Here is an 18,787-nt window from a genome sequence, read left to right as displayed (position 1 = left end):
CCAGGATGTCCTTGAGCCAGGGATGAAACTGCTGCCTGTGCCACTGAGGCTTTAAAGTACACATAGATCTCACATCAAAGAACACCTTGACTTGAGACAATCTTGATTTTTTTATTTATGTTTAATAGTATTTATAATTTCTAATTTACTTATGCATTATGTATAATATATATTATATATTACACATATTATATATCATGCATCATAATATATATTATCTATTACAAATAATAGATAATATATTAAATATTTACACCTATAAATACGAGATAGATTTCCTTATAATTACTTATCATAGTTTATTATTATTATTACTACTATTATTATTACTATTATTATTATTATTATTATTAACTATTTTATTTGCATTATTGTTTTACATTTTCCAGCAGGGCTGAGGGGACGCTCCGCCTGAGTCCTCCAACCCGCTGGGGGGCGCCACGTCCCCCGCGGCGTCCCCCGTCCCCTCTAGCCGCGCGCCCCGCGCCGCTCCGTGACCCCGCCGCCATGTTGGCCGCGAGGGGAAGCGGCGGCCCGGACCCCGCCAAGATGGAGGCGCGGAGCCCTCGGGGGGTTTAGGGGTCCCATCCCCCTCCCCGGGGCCGCCCGGGGCCCATGGAGCGGTTGTAGGGTGAGCCCGGGGCCGGGGGGGGGAGCCAGGGGTCCCGAGGAGCGCAGGACTGAGGGGGCGGTGGGAAGGGGGGGGCAGGAGGCGGTGCCGGCGGGAGGGGCCTGGGGCGGTGGGAGCGGCGATAAATCTTATCTCCTGCGAGGGAAAGGGTGGGAATTGGGATTGTTCAATCTCCAGAAAGGAGGCTCTTAAGTGAGCTGATTGCGGCCTGAAGGAGTCAACAGGAAGGATGAAGAGAGACTAATTCCAAGGGCCTGGAGTGACAGGACAAGGGGGAATGGGTTTACACTGCCAGAGGAGGGGTTGGATGGAATATTGGGAAAGAATTCCTCCCTGGGAGGGTAGGGAGGGACTGGGATGGATTTCCCAGAGGATGCCCCATCCCTGGAAGTGTCCAAGGCCAGGCTGGACGGGGCTTGGAGCAACCTGGGACAGTGGAAGGTGTCCCTGCCCATGGCAGGGAGTGGGATGGGCTTTAAGGGTCCCTTCCAACCCAAACCATTCCATGATTCCATGGTCTCACCTCCACCTAGCAGGAGGGCAGCTCTCCTCGTTCCCTGGCTGGCATTCCAAAGGATGTGGAGGAACTTGGGAACACGGTGGGGGAGCTGGGGGTGGTTCCCAGGGAGGGGTGGGGTGTTTGTCACAGGAGGACTTCCAGGCATGAAAACTCCCAGGGACTGACAGGGACAAACCTAATTATCCCTGACTTAATTATCAAATTAGTGCCTGTTTAGGGCCTCCCCTCCAGGGCTGCTCTGTATGATGCTCCACATAGAATTACAAGTTATTTTCAGTATTTTGCTCTGTTGCTGGGGTGTCACACCTGAACTCACCATCCATTAGATCCATTAGAGAGCCCACAATGTCTGGTTTACACTCCCTGCTGTGTTTCCACTTCACACACGAGTTAAAAACTGTCCTTTGCTGGAAATGAGACTGTAAAACCAAACCTGAGCTTGAATTAGAAGTTTAACTTAACTTTCCAGGCTGTGCTTGCACTCTCTGGGTCTGGTAAGATCTTTATTCTCGAGCACCAAAAGCTGTGCTCTGGTGGGGTTTTGGTCTCTTGAGAAGGAAGTTTTACTCCCAGCACAGGCAGATGTGCTGTTCCTGTGGTCTGTGTCAACTTTTCGAGTGGAAAATACGATTATTCGTGACTCCTCTGTGATTCATGGATTCCTCAGACGTTGCTCCGGTCCAGTGGCATTTTCCCTGGCTCCAAACAGCCCTAAGTCCACTGGTGCTTCATTCCCTTGGCTGCAAGTTGGTCCAGGCACAGCGTTGGGAGGTAAAACGTCGGATATTTAGAGGCAGAGCTGTAGGGGAGGGTTAAACTGGGCCCACTGAGCTTCTCCTTTCCTTAGGAACGGGCACAGGGTGGAACCGAGGGAGGTTTTCTGTGCCTGGTGGCTGCGTCCGTAGATTTTGTGGGAGCCTGGAGCTGGTTTTTAGAGCTTGGGAAGGCGGCACTTGGGAGCCCCGAGGTTGATCTCTGATTAAAGAAAACTCAGTGAAAATATTTGTCTGTAAACCCTGAGGCTAAGCTGATAGCACTGATCAAATCAGTGTGGAAACAGTTAGAGCCGTGGCTGGTTGATGCCTCAGCCCGGGGTCCTTATCCTGGAATGCGGGGTCAGGAAATGCACCTTTAGCCCTCCCCGGGCCGCTCTCCCCAGCCCGGGCCCTTATCGGGGCTCCCCGCCCCGCCCGGCGCCCTTTGAAAGGGCGACTCAGAGCCCGGAGCACCGGCGGGAAGCGGCAGAGCCTTCCCGGGGCCGCCCAGGACGGGAATCCAGGGATAATAACCCCGGGATAATAACCCCGGGATCCCCCTCCAGCAGCGAGGTCGGTAAGTCAGGCTGCGGGTTAGTTCAAGCTTAAGGTGAGCAGCTCGGGTTTGATGTTATCAGCCAGAGATCTGCGTTAAAATCGAGGGGGGTGAGGAGGTGGAAGTGTTTCAAGATGTATTTTGTAGTTTGTAGTTTGAGTTGCTACCACTGTTATTTGCAAACCTGAGTGTTTCATGTGCTTTAATCAGCCCTCCCTGAGTATTCAGAGATATGTTTGATCCCTGGGGATGATTTTATTCCTGACAGTGCCTCACTTCAGAGGACTGTAATGCCATAAAAAACATCAGAAGCCTCTAATAAAGTCATTAAAAGTCTTTTTTAATAGATGGGCGGGGATTGAACAGTTACAGGAGCTTGACTTGGTGCTAAAGCTCAGATTTTTGTCGTTACTGAGCCACCTTGAGCCTGTTTTGTCTGCAGCTGAGACCTTTGGCTGCATTCCTCAGGCAAATTCCTCTGGGAATTCTGCTGATACTCAAGCTGATCATGCTGGCTCTGATAACTGGGTGTAGTAACAAATTCATTTACTGGAGCTGGAAAATTCCGTGCCAGACAATTCACATATTGCTTTGAAAGTTTGGGGCTTCACACTTTCAAATCTAATGTTTTGGATTTAGAAGTGAAATTGAAATAATTATTGTTGAGATTAAAATAATTAAACTACTGCATGGACTAAAAGTTCAGTAAAAACATTCCCAAAGTTGCAGCTACCCAGGCAAATTGAGGAGCCAGTCTTGGTAGTTCATCTCATGCTTTAGCCTTAATTTTACCAAAAAGGCAGTTGCAGGGCTTGTTTCAGTATTGCCTGTGACCAGATTCATGTTAAAATTGAGATTTTACTGTAACTGGATGTAGGGACATATAATTTACTGGTTTATTGGTCTGAGCTTTAGTGCTGAGACTAAAATCAAGGATTCCTGTTTTTCTCCATCAAGTTCAAGGTGCTTTTTTCCAGTGAGGAGTTGATTTAGACCATCCCTTCTCTTCAGAGATTTCAAACCTGTTGTGTGGGGCAGACAAAAGTGGACTGTGCTGGGAACATGAGTCACTGCTGCTCTTTGGGTGGATTCTGAAACTGAGACAAATTCAAATAGCTGCAGGACTTCCCCTTTTGTTCCCTTCCAGGAAAGGATCTGTCACCTGCTCGCCCAGAAACTGTTCATTTATCAGGTGGGGTGGGGGCTGCAGCAGCTTTAGCAGATTTTCATCTCTTGGAAGTCAAAGGAGGGGGGAATGTGCTGGTGATTGCCATCAGCTCTGGCTGCTGCTCCTTTGGGAGTCAGGCCTTGCTGTCCTGGGGTTTCCCTGCTGGCTGGTTGTGACTCAGCTCCTCATTCCCCACCTCTGACTCAGGGGTTTCACCAGACTTTGCTGATCCCTCCTGGGCACTGGCAGGTCCCCAAGTTCCTCACCGTGGTGTGTCACTCCTGGAGAGGCAGAGAATTCCAGAATCACTCCTGGAGAGGCAGAGAATTCCAGAATCCCGGACTGGTTTGGCTTGGGGGAACCTTAAAGCTCATCCAGTCCCACCCCCTGCCACGGGCAGGGACACCTTCCATGAGCCCAGATTGCTCCAAGCCCCATCCAGCCTGGCCTTGGACACTTCCAGGGATGGAGCAGCACCAGTGTCCCAGTTGTCCCTGGCTGGATCCAGCTCAGAATCATGGAATCATTGAGGCTGGAAAAGACTTCAGCATCAATAAGTCCACCATCAACCCAGCACCACCCCCATGGTCATCACCAGCCCCGCCCTCAGGTGCCACATCCACACGTTTTTTGAACACTTCCAAGGGTGGTGATCCCACCCCTGCCCTGGGCAGCTGGGCCAGTGTTTTACAACCCTTCCCACCACAGATTTGTCTTCATATCTAACCTAACCCCCCTCTGGCAGGGCAAAGCAGGCAGGGCACAGGACCCACCAGCATTGCACAGCATCCTTTGAGATGTGACTGCAGGGCTAATTTTAAACCTCGGTTTCCTGAAGCTTCTGAGGAGGTGGAAGTGGTTAAACTCCAGCCCAGGTTTCTCAGCCTGACCTTTCTCAATTTTTAGGTGCTGTTACCAGCTGCTCACTGCACCATGAGCTCCCCCATCCCTGCCCAGCACCCAGCAGCTGAGAATGCCTGCAGGATCACTCTGGGACAAGCTCACCAGGTAATTTGCTGTTATTTCTCCCACTTATCTCTGCTGTTTTCCCCTCAGAGCAGTGATTTCTTCCATTAAATCCAAGCTCTCCAAGTACCTTTAAGTAAGGAGAATTTACCCTAATGGAGCAGGGCTTTCATCCTAAGGTGTTGTGTTATCTTTCACTCTCAGATCATTTATGAACTCTCAGTGGTTTGTGAACATTATTTAAAGGGGAAGGAAGGGAAAACTGGAGATACAAAAATAATACAGTGCCTGTTTTTGTGCTGAACCTTAGAATATTCCATGTCCAGCATTCCTCCTGGAGCTGCACTCTGGGACAGCTGTATTGGAGCTTTGTAACCTTGTATGTTAAACTTTGCCTAGTAATTCATCCCCAGGGCTTTTTGGAAGTCTGTTTAGGTGGCTTTGGACATGGAGTACTCCTGTTATCACCTGTTCCTGGAACAAAAGGTATTTGTGGGTGCAAGCCAAGGCCAACGTGGCAAGTGTGTGTTTGGAGTGTGGCTCAATACCAGCCACTCAGAGAAGAGAGGTTTGCCAACAACAGCAGAAATCTGGTGTTAAAAAAAATCAGAAAGTCTCCTCCAAGCCAGGCATCCAACCTTCCAGAGCCAATTCCTTGTAAAAAAACCATCCCCACGATGTCAGGGAATGTGGTGGGAGTGGAAATAAACTTATGGGAAGTTGAGCATTTCCCATTTGAGGCTTTATTTAGAAGCTTTGAACTGGAGCCAAGCCCTGTGCAGAACTGATGTCAATGCTTATTTATTCAATTTGCTCTGTATGGGAAAAAAAAAAATAAGTAAATAGGCTCTGATAATAGTGACAAAATATTGATTGTCAACACTTGTGTCCCGGGCAGGGTGGAACAAACACTTCCATCAGGACTGGGGGAGCTGAGGGCCCATTTTGAATGATCCAGCTGACTGGGTTGCTTCTTTCATCAGAAAGAGAATTCTCAGAAGTTCCTTCAAAACCCATTTGAGAGTGGTCATTAGAGAAATGACTGAACAAACACATAATTTCATCTTATTAAAAGCCATGTGCTGATACAAGCACTTACTGGAGCTGTGCTGAGCTTTTTCCTACTGCAGAAGCTGTTTTTTGAGGAAAAGGCTTGAGGCTGGACACGAGTTGTTGTGTTTGAGCTGGAAAATGCATTTTAGAAACACCATAGTCAGAAAACACCATAATGAGAAAACAGGGCAGACAGGTCCACAGAGGAGGGGAATTTTTCACAGTTTTAGAAAACAGGAATAAACACCTTGCCAAGGTGCTGCCTGGGAGCTGAGTGACAAATGACATCCGTGACAAGCAGCCAAACCTGCTCTCCTTTTGCAGGAAAAAGGTGCTGCAGTGCAGTTGGCCTCTTTTAAAAAGATCCCAGACTGGTTTGGGTTGGGAGGGACATTAAAGCTCACCCAGTCCCACCCCTTGCCATGGGCAGGGACACCTTCCACCAGCCCAGGTTGCTCCAAGTTTATCCAACCTGGCCTTGGACACTTCCAGGGATGGGGCAGCCACAGCTTCTCTGGGCAACCTGTGCCAGGGCCTCCCCACCCTCACAGGGGGAATTTCTTCTGTGTATCTCCTAAATTTCTCCTTGTTCAGCTTGAACCCATTCCCCTTGTCCTGTGACTGCAGTTCCTGATGAAACCTTGATTATATAAAATAAAAAGCACCCTGGGTATGGTGCAAGTGCTGCACAGCCCCTGGAGGTTCCCCCACACCCCCAGAGCAGCTTTGAGGCATTAATTTGAGGTGTTAATTAACAACACCTCGTGTTTAATGCACTGCTCTTGTTCTGTGCCTGTTCATGGGTAAAGACCTGGAGAGATCCTTGGCCTGGGCAGGGCAGAACTGATGTGTTCCCAGCAGAACTGGGGCAATCCAGGCCCAGTGGCAATGGGAATGTCCCACCACTGCTCCTGAACTCTGGTCAGTCACTGCCCAGGCCTGCATTCCAGGGCTCTGAGTTTACAGCCTTCCCTCCCAGGAGGAATGGCATCAAAGTTCATGGGACTGTTGGGATTAGAGCCTTTAGAGCTGCCTACCTGCATTCCTGGGCTGTTTTCTCTTGCTGGATGGCTGTGCCAGAGGGGTGGGATTTCTCTCAGCAGGGCTCTGCTTCCTGTCTTTCCAACAAAACCCTGCTCTGTGTTCCAGGTGAGACCCAAACTGCCACTCCTGAGGATTCTGCAGGCAGCAGGAGCCCAAGGAGACACCTTCACACTCAAGGAGGTGGGCTCACGTGCCTGGCCGTGCCTGGTCCTGCTTTTTGGGGAGTTGGGATAGGACTGGCTCTTAATTTTTCTGTACTTTGAACCCCTGCCTGCAAAATAAGGATACTTAACCTGTAGGACTGTTCTGGCTTGATTGATCATAATGCCCCTGGAGGAATTGGAGTAAGAGTGTGAAATATTATTTATCACTGAAAATCAGAAACCTCTGTAGAGAAAGGAAAGATGGGATAATCACATTCCTGAGAGAGTGTAGGAGATTCTGTTCCATTGTGCTACCCTCTGCTCAATGTACCAAAGCCTTAAAAATTGGATTCCAGTTGATATTTTTTAACTTTCCCTTGAAATGGCTTGTCAGCCTAACCTAAGAGACCCTGTGTATTCATTTATTTTAAGATTAAAATGCAATATATGTACACGATTAAAAAAAGGACAGTGTGATTTACAAGAAGATCCTGCCTACAAAGAATTAAATGCAGTGGTTTTTTATTACACGTGTCAAATCTTCCTGCAGAGCCCTGTGACTTAATTTAACACTTATGCATTTAAATAACTTATTTAGCTTCTAAAAATTTGTGCAAAAAACCCCAAATTGGATGGTTTAAATGGGCAGAGCTGAGTTTTAAGTGCAGGTCACCTGTAGGGATTCACACTTGAACTCAGCTGGGTTTTCTGCAGTGAGTGGAGCACTGATGGCAACTTTTTGGGGACACTTCAGGGTCACTTTGGTGGGTGATGGGGGGTGGAACTGTATTGTGCTTCAAGCACTTTGCTTTCCCCTCGGGAAATTCCAGAGGAGTTAGAGTACTTTGGATTGCAGCTGGAGGGTGTCTCCTCTCCATCCTTCTTTGTGATACTAATGGGATTCATTTTACACCTGGCAAGCTGTGTCCTGAGGGGCAGCACTGTAAATGTGTGGCCAGCCTTTGGGAACAGCTTGTTCCTTTAACTGGGAGGGTGCTGTTTGTCCATCTTTGCCTCAGTTTTCCTCCCTGTCCAGGGTTAATAGTTACAAACCTCACAGCAATGCCATAAACCCCAACTCTCCCTGGGCTGGGAGGCACAAGAAGTCAGGTGTGATTTGACTCACACTGTACAGGGCAGCAGGAGGCAAACACTGTGAATTCAGGGGAATTCCCAGGGCTTTTGGGGGTTTGGTTTAGGCTGCAGGTGGGGCTGAGGGTGTGTTCTGTCCCCACAGGTGATGCATTACCTGGGCCAGTACATCATGGTGAGGCAGCTCTATGACAAAAGGCAGCAGCACATGGTCTATTGTGGAGGAGATCAGCTGGGAGAGCTGCTGGGCCTGGAGAGCTTCTCTGTAAAAGATCCAAGGTAGGAGAAGAGTCACCTTGAACCCGGGTTGTCTGACAGGGGTTGCTGAGACAGGAACTCCCGGTGTCACTGTCACTTAAACCTCCCTGTTGGTGATGGGTGTGACAAGTGGGAGCTGAGCTCCTTGTTCTGAGGAGCCAGGCACTGAGCTGCTCGAGGTGACATCTCTCCCCCTCTTTATTTCTGCATCTCCTCAAACCCTTGATCTCACTTGAGCAAAAATCCACATCTGCCTTGAGTCCTGAGCTGAGCTTTGTAACGATCAGTGAGGAGACAAAAAACCCCCCCCGTGTGTGGTTTCTAGTGTCCCTCTGGACAACAAAAGGGAATTCTTGGCCCTGTCCCTGGAGAGTGGTGGTGTTTTTTTTGGGAACACTGACTGTCCCTCCCTCCCACAGCCCCCTGTATGACATGTTGAAATGGAACCTGACGGCGGCTGCACTCACAGGTAGGTTGGTCACAGTCCGGGCAGGGCCTTTCAATGTAGTGTTGGTATAACCTGGTAAGTAACAAAAACCAGACACAGAAATGTTTGTCAAGTTGGAATAAACTGCTGATGAAGGTTTTGAGACGATCTCTCCGAGTATGTGTCTTTTCTGTGTGTCAGGAGCTGTGATACCAGAGCAGGGAGCTGGTTGAGTGATGTGGCTGCCTCAGATGGCCAAATTTCAGAGAGCTAAATGCTGTGGATAAACAAATCACCGTGGCTGAAGTGTCCCATCCAAATCATTATTGATTTTCTCAGTATTTTTCAGTTTCAGAGCTGCAGCTTCTCGTTCTCACCTCATTTTATACTTTCATAATCCATAACAGCACCAGAAACCCAGCGAGCTCTGCAAGCCAGAGCTCTGGACTTTAATCAGACACTTGAACCTTTAAAGGTCACTGTTGCTTTCCCAGCTCGTAAGAGAAATCAAATCTAGCTCCATCAAAAGTCCTTCAGTCATAAATGAAAATTTATTCTTAAATTAATCCTGGCTGATGGCTTCCTTGCAGCCAGCTCCCATTGTGGGGCCAGTAATCTCCATTGGAAAAAATCAACTGGGAGAGGTGTGGAGTCTTGTGCCATGTTTCCTGGGTGCTCTAAGCAGATAATATGGACTTAGTTCTTTACAAAGGCTCAGGCTATTTTTGCACAAGTGCATAAAAAGCTTGTGCAGATTTAGAAACTGAAAAAACATGACCCCGAAGCGCTTAGTCCTCTGCTTTGAGCCATGCTGATGCCTCTGAGGCCCCCCTGCTTTAATTATAAACAAGGATCTTCTTGAGTGGACTCCCCTAAACCTGTAGAAAAACTGTGTGAGTGCTGCTTCCCTCACTGGTGATGTGCTGACTCTTCCCTAAAGCAGTTTGTGTGGAGAGCAGAGGATGCCAGCAAACACTCTGCTCTGCTGCCCTGTCCCCTCTCCTTGGTCTGGGCCTGGGAGTGTGTGTGTGTGTGTGGTGCAGTCCTGGTGTGACCTTAAACCTGCCAGAAGGAATCCTGAGTTAGACCTGGGGGTGTGTGTGTGGTGCAATCCTGTGTGGTGCAATCCTTAAACCTACCAGAGGGAATCCTGAGTTAGGCCTGGGTGTGTGTGACTAAAACGAAACAAGCTTGGCAGACCAGACCTTGGGCAGATCCCTAGGGAGGGTCACTCCAGGTGTTGCTTTTCCTTCATCCCAACACAGGAGTAACTGGAAGTGCCTCAGGACTTAAGCATTCTTCATGTTTCGTGTTCTGCAGTAGCTGCTCGTGTTCATTGGCCAAATCAGGGCTTATCAGCTCATCGTTTTGTAGATTATTTGACCATTTTTAAGTGCACTTGGAGAAGGAGAAATGGCTGCAGCACATCTTGAGAATGAGGAATGAGCTCTTACACAGGGCTCTTTATCAGACCACCATCTGAACTAACACCTTCCTTGGCCAGCTTTCCCCTTTCCTTGGCCAGCTCCTTCCCCCTTCCTTGGCCAACTCTCCCCCCAGGAGTGACTCCCACGAGGTGTATTTAGGAATCCTTCACCTCAGGGACATTTTGTGTGGGATATGTTGGCTCCAAAAAGGGAGCCTTCCAGTCAGTGCAGTGTTTTCACACAGTGAAAATTTATAAAGTGTTAGAAGGGTGAGTCTTCATCTGTTCCAGTGTCCCTGCAGAGCCAAAGCAGTGATGGATGAGCCACTTGGCTTCTGTTTTCCTCCAGGTATTAAATAATCAGTGGCTGCAGGAGCTGAAGGGTGACGGGAGCAGGAAGGGAAAGGTGAACTAAAGCAATAAGGGACAGGAGCCATGTCATCCTGTCCTGGGTTTTGCTCCATTTGATGGCCACTTTGTGGTCTAATTTTTGCCCTTAGCAACAATTTTGAGTGTCTTCCTATCAGTGCAGTGATTCATGGTGTGAATCAGACTCATCCTGTGTGCCTGGCACTCTGCAGGGAATGTCTCTGCTAAACTGAAAGGGGAGCAAGCAGGAGCCATCCTCAGATCTTTTGTTCTCCAGGCAGCCATTCTGTCTGAAGGACAGGCTTCCTGAGTGCACCTCCTATTATGTAGAAAGTTCTGTTAATTGGATTGTTCTTGCTGTTTAGCTTGGTCTTTTAATTAACTCTTGGGGCCAGCGGAATCATCTGGATTAAATTGTGTTAGGGACGTGCCCACAGCTGCCCAGGAAAGAGCTGGCTGTGCATGGAATTTTCCCTTCTTTAGTCTAGTCTTTGTTCTTCGTGCCCAGACCCTTTAAAAAGGTGTTTTTCCTGCCTCAGCCTGAGCTGGAATCCTCAGGTAGTTATAAAAATCTTGCCCTTCCCCATTCCCCTTCTTCAGCGTGGATCTGATCCAGGTGGGATTCCCCACACTCTGGGTTCCTGCCTTTGGCAGACCTTGTGTCTTGTCCCTGGAGCTTGTCATGGCAGGACAACCTGGAGGAAAAGGAGCAGTTTTTCCCTTTGGGAAGAGGATTCTTCCCTGCTGTGAGTTTTCCTCTCCTCCAGGGGGGCACAGCCTGTGTTCCATGGGCTGCTGCCTCCACGTTCTTTCCGAGGAAGGACGGGCTTTGTTCCTGAAGGGTTTCTCAGAGGTCTGCCAAGCCTGGCTCGTTGGTTGCTTGTGAAACCCCTCTTGTGTTGTGAGAATGGTTATTACTGGGGAAGGTTTTTTCTCTTGTTTTACCTGCCATCTAGATGCTGCACAGACTCTCCCAAAGGAGCAGAGCGTCGATAAGCCAAGCCAAGACCAGCTGAAGGTAAACCCACTGCCGAGTGGTTTCTTTTGTTGTACAGAGTGCCCCTTCTCTGTACCTGTGCATGGTGGACTGCCAGAACTTTGTGCTGCTTGGCTGCCAGGTCCTCACCTTCCTGAAAAGTTCTTGGAGTCCACAGGCAGGGACAGAGTGACCCTTCTCTGTTCTCCTCATAACAGAGTTCCAGTCTCTGAGCGCGTTTCTCTGGGGTGTAGCACTTCCACTCCTCAGTTCCTCCAGCGTGCTCTGCCTTTTCATGTCTTTCCCCCTCTCTCCCATCCCCTCCCTGAGTAGGAATTGCCAAATAACTAAGCTTTCTAAAACGTGTGACCAAGTGTTTTGTGTTTAGTTAGGATTGGTTTTCGAGCTTTCAGGCAGAATTGGAAACCTAGGAAAAATCTTGGCACCTTCAAACTTGTCTCCAGGTGTGTTTTGGGGTGAAGGCAGCCTGATCTGGGAGGTGTCTGTTCAAACTGGGGGTGAGAGGATCACAAATACCACAGTTTTACTGCATGAATGATGGCAACTTTGGGACTTCTGCCAAGCTAAAGATTTTTCCTAGGTTGGAAATACGTGTTTGTGCTGATGACAGGTGCCTTAGGCTTTGTCCAGGGTAAATAGTGTGTAGGTTTTGCTCAGAAACTTTTATTCCTCCTCATAACTGCTTGGTCTTGTCCTGCAGCTGGTGACTCAGAATGGAAGTGCTACATCCCCTTGTCCCTATAAGCTCTGGTGGACTAACACCTGGATTTTCCTTCCTGCAGTTTAGCCAGGAAGAAGGTTCTGATGCTGGGACCACGGAGGGGGAGGAGAGCAAGGCCTCTGCTTTGTCTACCTCGGAGCAGAACTGTGACACTTGTGAAGGTGAGTCCTGGCTCTCCTGCACCAACACAACGTGCACCAGCCCTTCTGCTCCTCCTCTGCTCCTCCTCTGCATCAGCAAACACTGGAGGAGGATTTTGGGACACCAGTAAACCCCTGGTTTGGAGCACAATCATTAAACCCCATCAGTTTATGCTGAAGCTTGAGAGAACACAAATGTTGACCCAAGGTATTGTGTGAGAGATGTGTTTTCTGGCTGGGCTGTTTGGTATCATAAGCAAACAAATGCTTTGAAGGAGATGGCAGGTTAAACCCCTAAAGCACATCTATCACTGAACAATGCCACAGAAAATCTTACAGACCTTGCTGAAGGGTATTTTAAGTGCTGAAATTACACTTGTATCTATTTATCTTCCCAAGGGACTCTCCTGATCACACAGAGCCCAGACTGCACTGTCTGCAGTCATTACCTGCAAACCAATCAGGGAACTGAGCAACAATGGGGGTTTTTTTTGTATCCAGCACAAGTGTAAGACAGCTCCTTCATATTTAGACATTTCCTCTGGTGGAATGTCTGGGGATTTCTCTCTGGGTCACTCATTTGGATTTCAGATGTTAGGGAAGCAATTTTGCTGATTTTTCTGCTTTCTGTTCTCAGGTTGTTTTCATATCAAGGAACCTAATTTGTAAAAGCAGGTCTTTGTGAGTGTGGGTATTTCCAGATCAAATCATATTTCCTGTATGTACAAAAGAGGGAGAAACAGCCTTGTCTGTGCCTTTGAAACTCTGGAAGGGAGAGAGATTCAAGGTTATCTTGAAACTTATGCTGAGTTTGGGATCACAGACTAAACTGCACAGGCTAAAAAGGAGGCTGAAGCCTGGGGAGTGTGGATTCTTACCTTCCTGCTTCCTGTGTGAGCCTGGCTTGGGAATTCAGGAGCTCCCATTGTTGGAAACTAAACTCAAACCAGTTCTTTCTGCATCCTGAGTCACTCAAGAAATCTCCTCAGTGGTGACTTGGGAAGGGCTCAGAAAGAAATGTTTGTGTTTCTCTGAGTCTTGGGGTAAAAACCAACCTGTACCAGTGTAGAGTCACTGGGATCACTGGGATGTTCCCTGACCTCAGTCCCTCAGTGCAGGGACTGCTTTGCCAGGCACACCAGGAGCAGAAAAACCCCAGAGCTCTCGGCAGGAACTGGGGTGAGAAGGAGCAGGAAAGGTTTCTGAAATCACATGGGGCTGTGTTTTTCTCTGCTGGTCTCTTAACAAATGTAGGTGTGGCATGACTTAGACTCTGCTTGGCTCTTACAGACAAAGACTTAATAGAAAACCTCTCTAAAAGCAAGAAGCCTAAGCTGGACCTAGTGTTTGAGGAATGGGATGTAGCTGGTCTTCCATGGTGGTTTTTAGGCAACCTCAGAAGCAATTACGAGTCCAGAAGTAATGGATCAACAGATATTCAGACTAACCAGGTGTGTAGACATTTGGAACAGGTGCACTGTGTCCTCTTCCTCTCCTCTTTTGGGTTCCAAGGCAATAAAATATTCTTGTTCTTTCTTTCCCCTTCCCACTCCAGGATTTTCAGCCTCTCCCTTGTGTGTTCCTGTCCCAGCCTTTCACACCAGGTGGTTGGTTACCTTTAGTGCTTTTTAAATAAACCAGACTCTCCCTGAAGGCCCTGGGAGGTCCCTCTGCACTCCAGGAGTTGCCCTTTTGGGTTGTAGGGTGGTGGCCAGGCAGGAGGGGAAGGAGCACAGAGTTGGAAGTTGGGAAGAGGGGTGTCTGCGAGCTGGCAGATGGAAGAAGGGGGCTGTGAGAGCAGAGAGGTGCCCTGTTCTCCCCTGGCACAGCTGCCCAGGGCTCAGGAGGTTGTGGCTGAGGAGAAGGGGAGAGCAATGGTTGTGGTGCTGGAGCTCCTGCTGCTCCTGAGCTGAGCTCTGAGGGGTTTTCCCTGCTCCTTTTCCCTCAGGACATTGACACTGCCATTGTTTCGGATACTACTGATGACCTGTGGTTCCTCAACGAGTGCCCCTTGGACCAGGGCAGTGCTGGGCTCAAGGTGAACGTGTTTGACTGTGAGGAAGTGAAAGAAGGTGACACAAAGGTACCTCTTTCCAAGGTTTAACTGATCCCAAGTGCTGTGCTGGTATTGGAACCATCCAGAGGTTAAACTGTGTTTAGAAAAGGCTGTCAGCATTCCTTACATGGGTGATGCCTTTCCAGCTCAGCCTTTGGGTTAAATGTGTGTTTTTTCAAGGCATAAAATTAATTTAAAATGAATCAAACCTCCAGCAGCAACTTTACTAGATGTCTGTCTAGATACCTTCAAGAATAATAAATCACAGAATCGTGGAATTAAGGTTGGAAAAGATTTCAAATGTCCTCAGTTCCAGCTGTCAAAGGTAAATGAAAAGACTCAAAGAGGAAAATCTCAGTTTACATTGACCACAGTCAGATAGGACTAAGCCAATCCAGCAAGAGTTATCAACATTCTGGAATAAAAACACTGCAAAAATGGCTTTTCACTCACTTACAGAAGTAGCTTGATTAGCATGGTGATTATACAGTCATTTAATTTGGGTGTGCAGTGCCAGGCACGTGATAAATGGAGATTATTGCAACATTTCCACTCTTCCCAGGTGCCTGAGCATGTGTGTCTGAATGACTTGGAGGACTCTCAGTGCTTAAGTGATGACACAGACACAGAAGGTGCCTCTGAGGTGGGTGATCCCTCAGGACAAGATTCCCTGCTGGAGCAGGGACAGCTCATCCCACACCTACTGCTGGTTGTGGCAGGAGAAGCTGATTCTTGTAAGGGTTACCAGGCCGTAAAAAGTGGCTGGATGAAGTTAGTACTGATCTCCATGCAGGTTTTAATCAGGTTTATTCCATCTTGTCCTCTGGAAGGACATCTGGAGGATGGTCCTGGGCAGAGATCTGGAAGTCTCAAGTGAGCACTTTGTAATCACTCAAGTGCCTCACACCCAAAATCCCCTTGTTGTGGGAATTTCTGTGTCAGGATCAGGGATCCCCTGAGTCCTGGGGGTCCAGCCCTGTTTTGTGTTCCCTGGGATGGGAAGAGAATCCCTGGCTCATTCCAGCCCCTTGTCCTGTGCCTCTCCCCTGGCTCTGGTGAGGAGGGTGCAGTGTCTGGGCTGGTGCCTGTGCCCTTGCTCTGCCTCTCAGAGGACACTCCACAGCTTTTCCCCTGCTCAAATGACAAAAGGAGGTGGAAAGAGAACAAGCAGCAATTACTGAGTTGTCACCTCTCCCCACTCCCCCACTCCTCCAAAAATCCCTCATGGGGGGTCCTGAGAGACATCAAATCTCTGTTCCTTGAGCTGTCCTTCTCTTCTCCCAGTCCTGAGGCTGCCTTGGAGGTTTGTCCTCAGGCAGCAGAAGTGCATCATGAGACTCTTTGCAGCTGATGACACCAAAAAAACCCCGATTTTAGCATCATTTTCTAGCCTGTACTGGAATAAATGGGACTGTCCCTGGCACTGGACAGCTGAATCATGGCTCTGAGCTCGGGCCTTGCTGGGTGGGGTAATCAAGCAAACCTCTATTAATTGTGCAGATCCAGCAGATGCCAAGCGATTAGTGAGCCTGGGAAGTGTATTCCTGACTGATTGCAGGAGCTCTACCCTGGAATTCAGAGCGAGATACTGAAAATCCAATAAACTGCCCAGCAGAGAACACTGGATTCTTGCAGAGTGCTGAAGGCTGGAAGGGAGGGAGGGCAGGAATTAATGTTTGAGATCTGCATCTGTAGAACACACAGGGGGAAGTCGAGTCCTCGTTAGGCTTTCTGAGGTGCTGAGAATCAAACCACAGGCTTAGAAATCGGGGATAAATCCTTTTTTTTTTTGTGAGGCTTCTATGCTACTTTTCCTACATAGAGGAAACGAGCTGTGCACAAGAACACCCTCAGTCACTGCTGGTTTTTTGGCCTCCCATTCCCCCAGGACTGCTGGCAATGCAGCAAGTGCAAGAAGTTCAACTCCCTGGGCAAACGGTACTGCTACCGCTGCTGGGCCCTGCGCAAGGGCTGGTACTCAGACTGGCCCAAACTGGCCCACTCCCTCTCCCTGTCCAGCATTGCTACCATGAAAAACAAGGAGGAGGAAGAGGAGGACGAGGGGATAGATGTCCCAGACTGCAAAAGGACCATGTCGGCCCCGGCTGGGCAGCCCAGCCGCGTGTTCGTGGTGGAACCCAAACCCCCATCCTGCAGCTCCATCGAGTCCCTGGACCTGGCACAGGCTTGTGAGAGCAAAGAGTCTCTGCTGAGCTTCTCTGAGAGTAAAAAGGAGGAAGAAATCGAGTCTCTGGAGAGTATAAAAACGCTGCTGAGCCCCTGCTGCCTGTGCCAGCTGAGGCCCCGCGACGGGAACATCGTCCACGGCAGGACCGCTCACCTCGTGGCCTGTTTCAGGTGTGCAAAGATGCTGAAGAAAAGGAGATCCCCCTGCCCAGTGTGCAGGAAGGAGATCGAGATGGTCATCAGGATCTTCATGGGGTAGTTGGGCCGCTCCAGGCCTTTCTCCTCCAAAAAGGAGCCAGCAGGTTTCTTGCACTTAAGCCCCCCCCCGGTTTCAGATCTCAGCCAACGAAAGCCAAAGAGAATTAAGATTCCAGTCTGCCCCAGCAGGCTGAGGAATCTCTGCAGCGTCCACCTTTCCATGCCCCTGGAAATGAAAGCCTGCAGGGAACAGGGAGGGACACGCTGGGGTAGATGCCTCAGCCTGGAAACGGCCAAAATCTTCCCCTTTCAGCTCAGAGGTGTCCCTGGGATTGTCTGTCCTGACAGCTGGTCCTTGGAGAAAACAAGGGTTGGGAAGAGTTGTAACTTCTGGAGTGTTGTTCTCCAGGAAGTCAGAGCTGTGCAATCAATGCCTTCTGAGGAGGGGTGTGATCTGAGATGGAAATAGAGATGAATACTGAGGGGTGGGAAGGATGGGATTCTGAGGTGTTTGCAGCTTAGCTAGGCCTTTTCTCCAAGGACCAGCTCTCCTGAGGGCAGTGCAAAGGAAATAACCCCGTTTCTGATTTTTTTTGGTTGATTTTTAAGGTAGGATTTTTAGGCAAGGTGAAGGTCCTCTTGCTCCCAGACAGGAAACAAATCCTCCCAGACTCTTAATCCATAATTATCTCAGCTCACAGAGAGAATATAGGGTAACATTTTGCTTTCTTATTGGCTCATTTAATTTACATTGATTCCTTTTTTCATTTAAATATATTTTCTGTCACCTTGCATAGCTTTGAAGCCTGTCCAGCATTAGCTCAGCCTCTGCTCTGCCAGTTGGATTCGATTCCAACAGCTCTGTGCCTGGTTTGGGATGTTCCCAATGCACCTTCCACTTGCCTCATCTGATCAGTCTGCCCAGAATATACTCAATTTTGAGTGCAGTGTGGCCTTAAATACAGGACATGAGCCTTTGAGGAGGAAAAAAATGACTCTTTTAAAGCACCAGTTGCACTCTGGGGGCTGTGCTGGGTGTCAGGTTTTTAATTAAAAAATTACTTAATTAATCAAAGGGGGCTCTTTTTTTGCCCCCTCCCTGTGATTTAACACTCCAGCTCTGTCCTTCAGAGCTGGGCATGGTCGCTGCTGGCTGCCAAAACTTAGTTAACACTCACAATTTAACAAAAATCTCACCCTTTCCTGTGGTGACATCCAGGATTGTGCGTGATTCCCTCAGCTCTCCTGTTTTCCAGGCTTTTTTGGAGGACCAACAGAACCTTCACCTTTCAACTCTCCAGCAATTAGAGCTCAGTGCAATGTAGAACAAACCCTGTTTGTTGTCACCTCTAATTCCCTCTCTAACCCAGGGAGTGCTCATGGAAACACAGCAAGAGAAGTTCCTGCTCATTCCCTGGTGCTTCCTTAGGCTCTTCCTCCCTGTTTTCCCTCTCTCCACGTGCTGGTCCAGCCCCAGCAGGTGCAGGGGGGGCAGTGGGAGCCCCCAAACCTGCCCAGCAGAAGGTTCCAGCAAACCCTGATGTCAGAGCTGGTGTTTCTGTGCCAGAACCCCAGAGTAGGTGCTGCAAAATCCCTGCAAATCACTGCCAAAACTTCCCAAACTTCCCATCCCCCTGGAGTGTTGGGATTGTTCCCGTGCTGGCTGTAACTGGGATCATCAGTGACAGTTGTGCTGGAAAATCCCGATGGTCTGGCACATGGGTGCACTGTCCATGGGAATCAGTCCCCATGGAAAAGGGGATTTATTGTTCCCTTTACTAAAGGGCTCTTAAATTGCTGGTGATGCACTTTACCCACGCTGGGATCAGCAGCTTTACCCAGGCAGTTTCTTCCCTTTTAAAGTGGATTTTTCTCCCCTTTCCCAGGTGGGTTTTTCTCCCTTTGCAAGTGGGGTTTTTTCCCCTTTCCAGGTGTTTTTTTTCCCCTTTGCAAGTGGTTTTTTTTCCTTTTCCGTGTGAGTATTTTTCCCCACTTCAGGTAGGGGGTTTTTTTCCCTTTCCAAGTGGGTTTTTCCCCTTTCCAAGTGGGTTTTTCCCCCTTTCCAAGTGGGTTTTTCCCC

At 48.8% G+C, this 18,787-nt stretch overlaps 1 protein-coding gene across 3 annotated transcripts; it reads left to right on the top strand.

Annotated features, from left to right (window-relative positions):
* Nucleotides 1–506: 506 nt before the first annotated feature.
* On the top strand, nucleotides 507–18,271 carry MDM4 (MDM4, p53 regulator). 3 transcript variants are annotated; one of them, XM_027659652.1, is made up of 11 exons: nucleotides 507–631; nucleotides 4,537–4,638; nucleotides 6,799–6,873; nucleotides 8,074–8,207; nucleotides 8,606–8,655; nucleotides 11,365–11,426; nucleotides 12,188–12,287; nucleotides 13,557–13,717; nucleotides 14,215–14,349; nucleotides 14,885–14,965; nucleotides 16,211–18,271. In XM_027659652.1, exons 2-11 carry the CDS (start codon nucleotides 4,564–4,566, stop codon nucleotides 16,766–16,768), a joined length of 1,431 nt encoding a protein of 476 aa, XP_027515453.1. In that variant the 5' UTR covers nucleotides 507–631; nucleotides 4,537–4,563; the 3' UTR covers nucleotides 16,769–18,271. The 3 variants fall into 3 exon arrangements, with proteins under 3 accessions (XP_027515453.1, XP_027515452.1, XP_027515454.1); XM_027659651.1 differs by lacking the exon at nucleotides 507–631 and adding an exon at nucleotides 2,144–2,479; XM_027659653.1 differs by lacking the exon at nucleotides 507–631 and adding an exon at nucleotides 2,366–2,483.
* The last annotated feature ends 516 nt before the right edge of the window (nucleotides 18,272–18,787 follow it).

Source organism: Corapipo altera, unplaced genomic scaffold (assembly GCF_003945725.1).
Source record: "Corapipo altera isolate COAL_440 unplaced genomic scaffold, ASM394572v1 77b, whole genome shotgun sequence".
Lineage (NCBI taxonomy): Eukaryota > Metazoa > Chordata > Aves > Passeriformes > Pipridae > Corapipo > Corapipo altera.
The sequence above is the reverse complement of the archived record's forward strand: the minus strand, read 5'-3'. Positions and strand labels throughout refer to the sequence as shown.

What these genes read in the sequence shown, in the direction of transcription:
- MDM4 (XM_027659651.1), top strand. Translation starts at nt 2,231, where the DNA reads ATGCCTCAGCCCGGGGTCCTTATCCTGGAATGCGGGGTCAGGAAATGC. An exon ending in CAAGCCAAGACCAGCTGAAG is followed by an intron (nt 11,427 to 12,187) that starts GTAAACCCACTG and finishes TCCTTCCTGCAG; the next exon opens with TTTAGCCAGGAAGAAGGTTC. An exon ending in GAACTGTGACACTTGTGAAG is followed by an intron (nt 12,288 to 13,556) that starts GTGAGTCCTGGC and finishes TGGCTCTTACAG; the next exon opens with ACAAAGACTTAATAGAAAAC.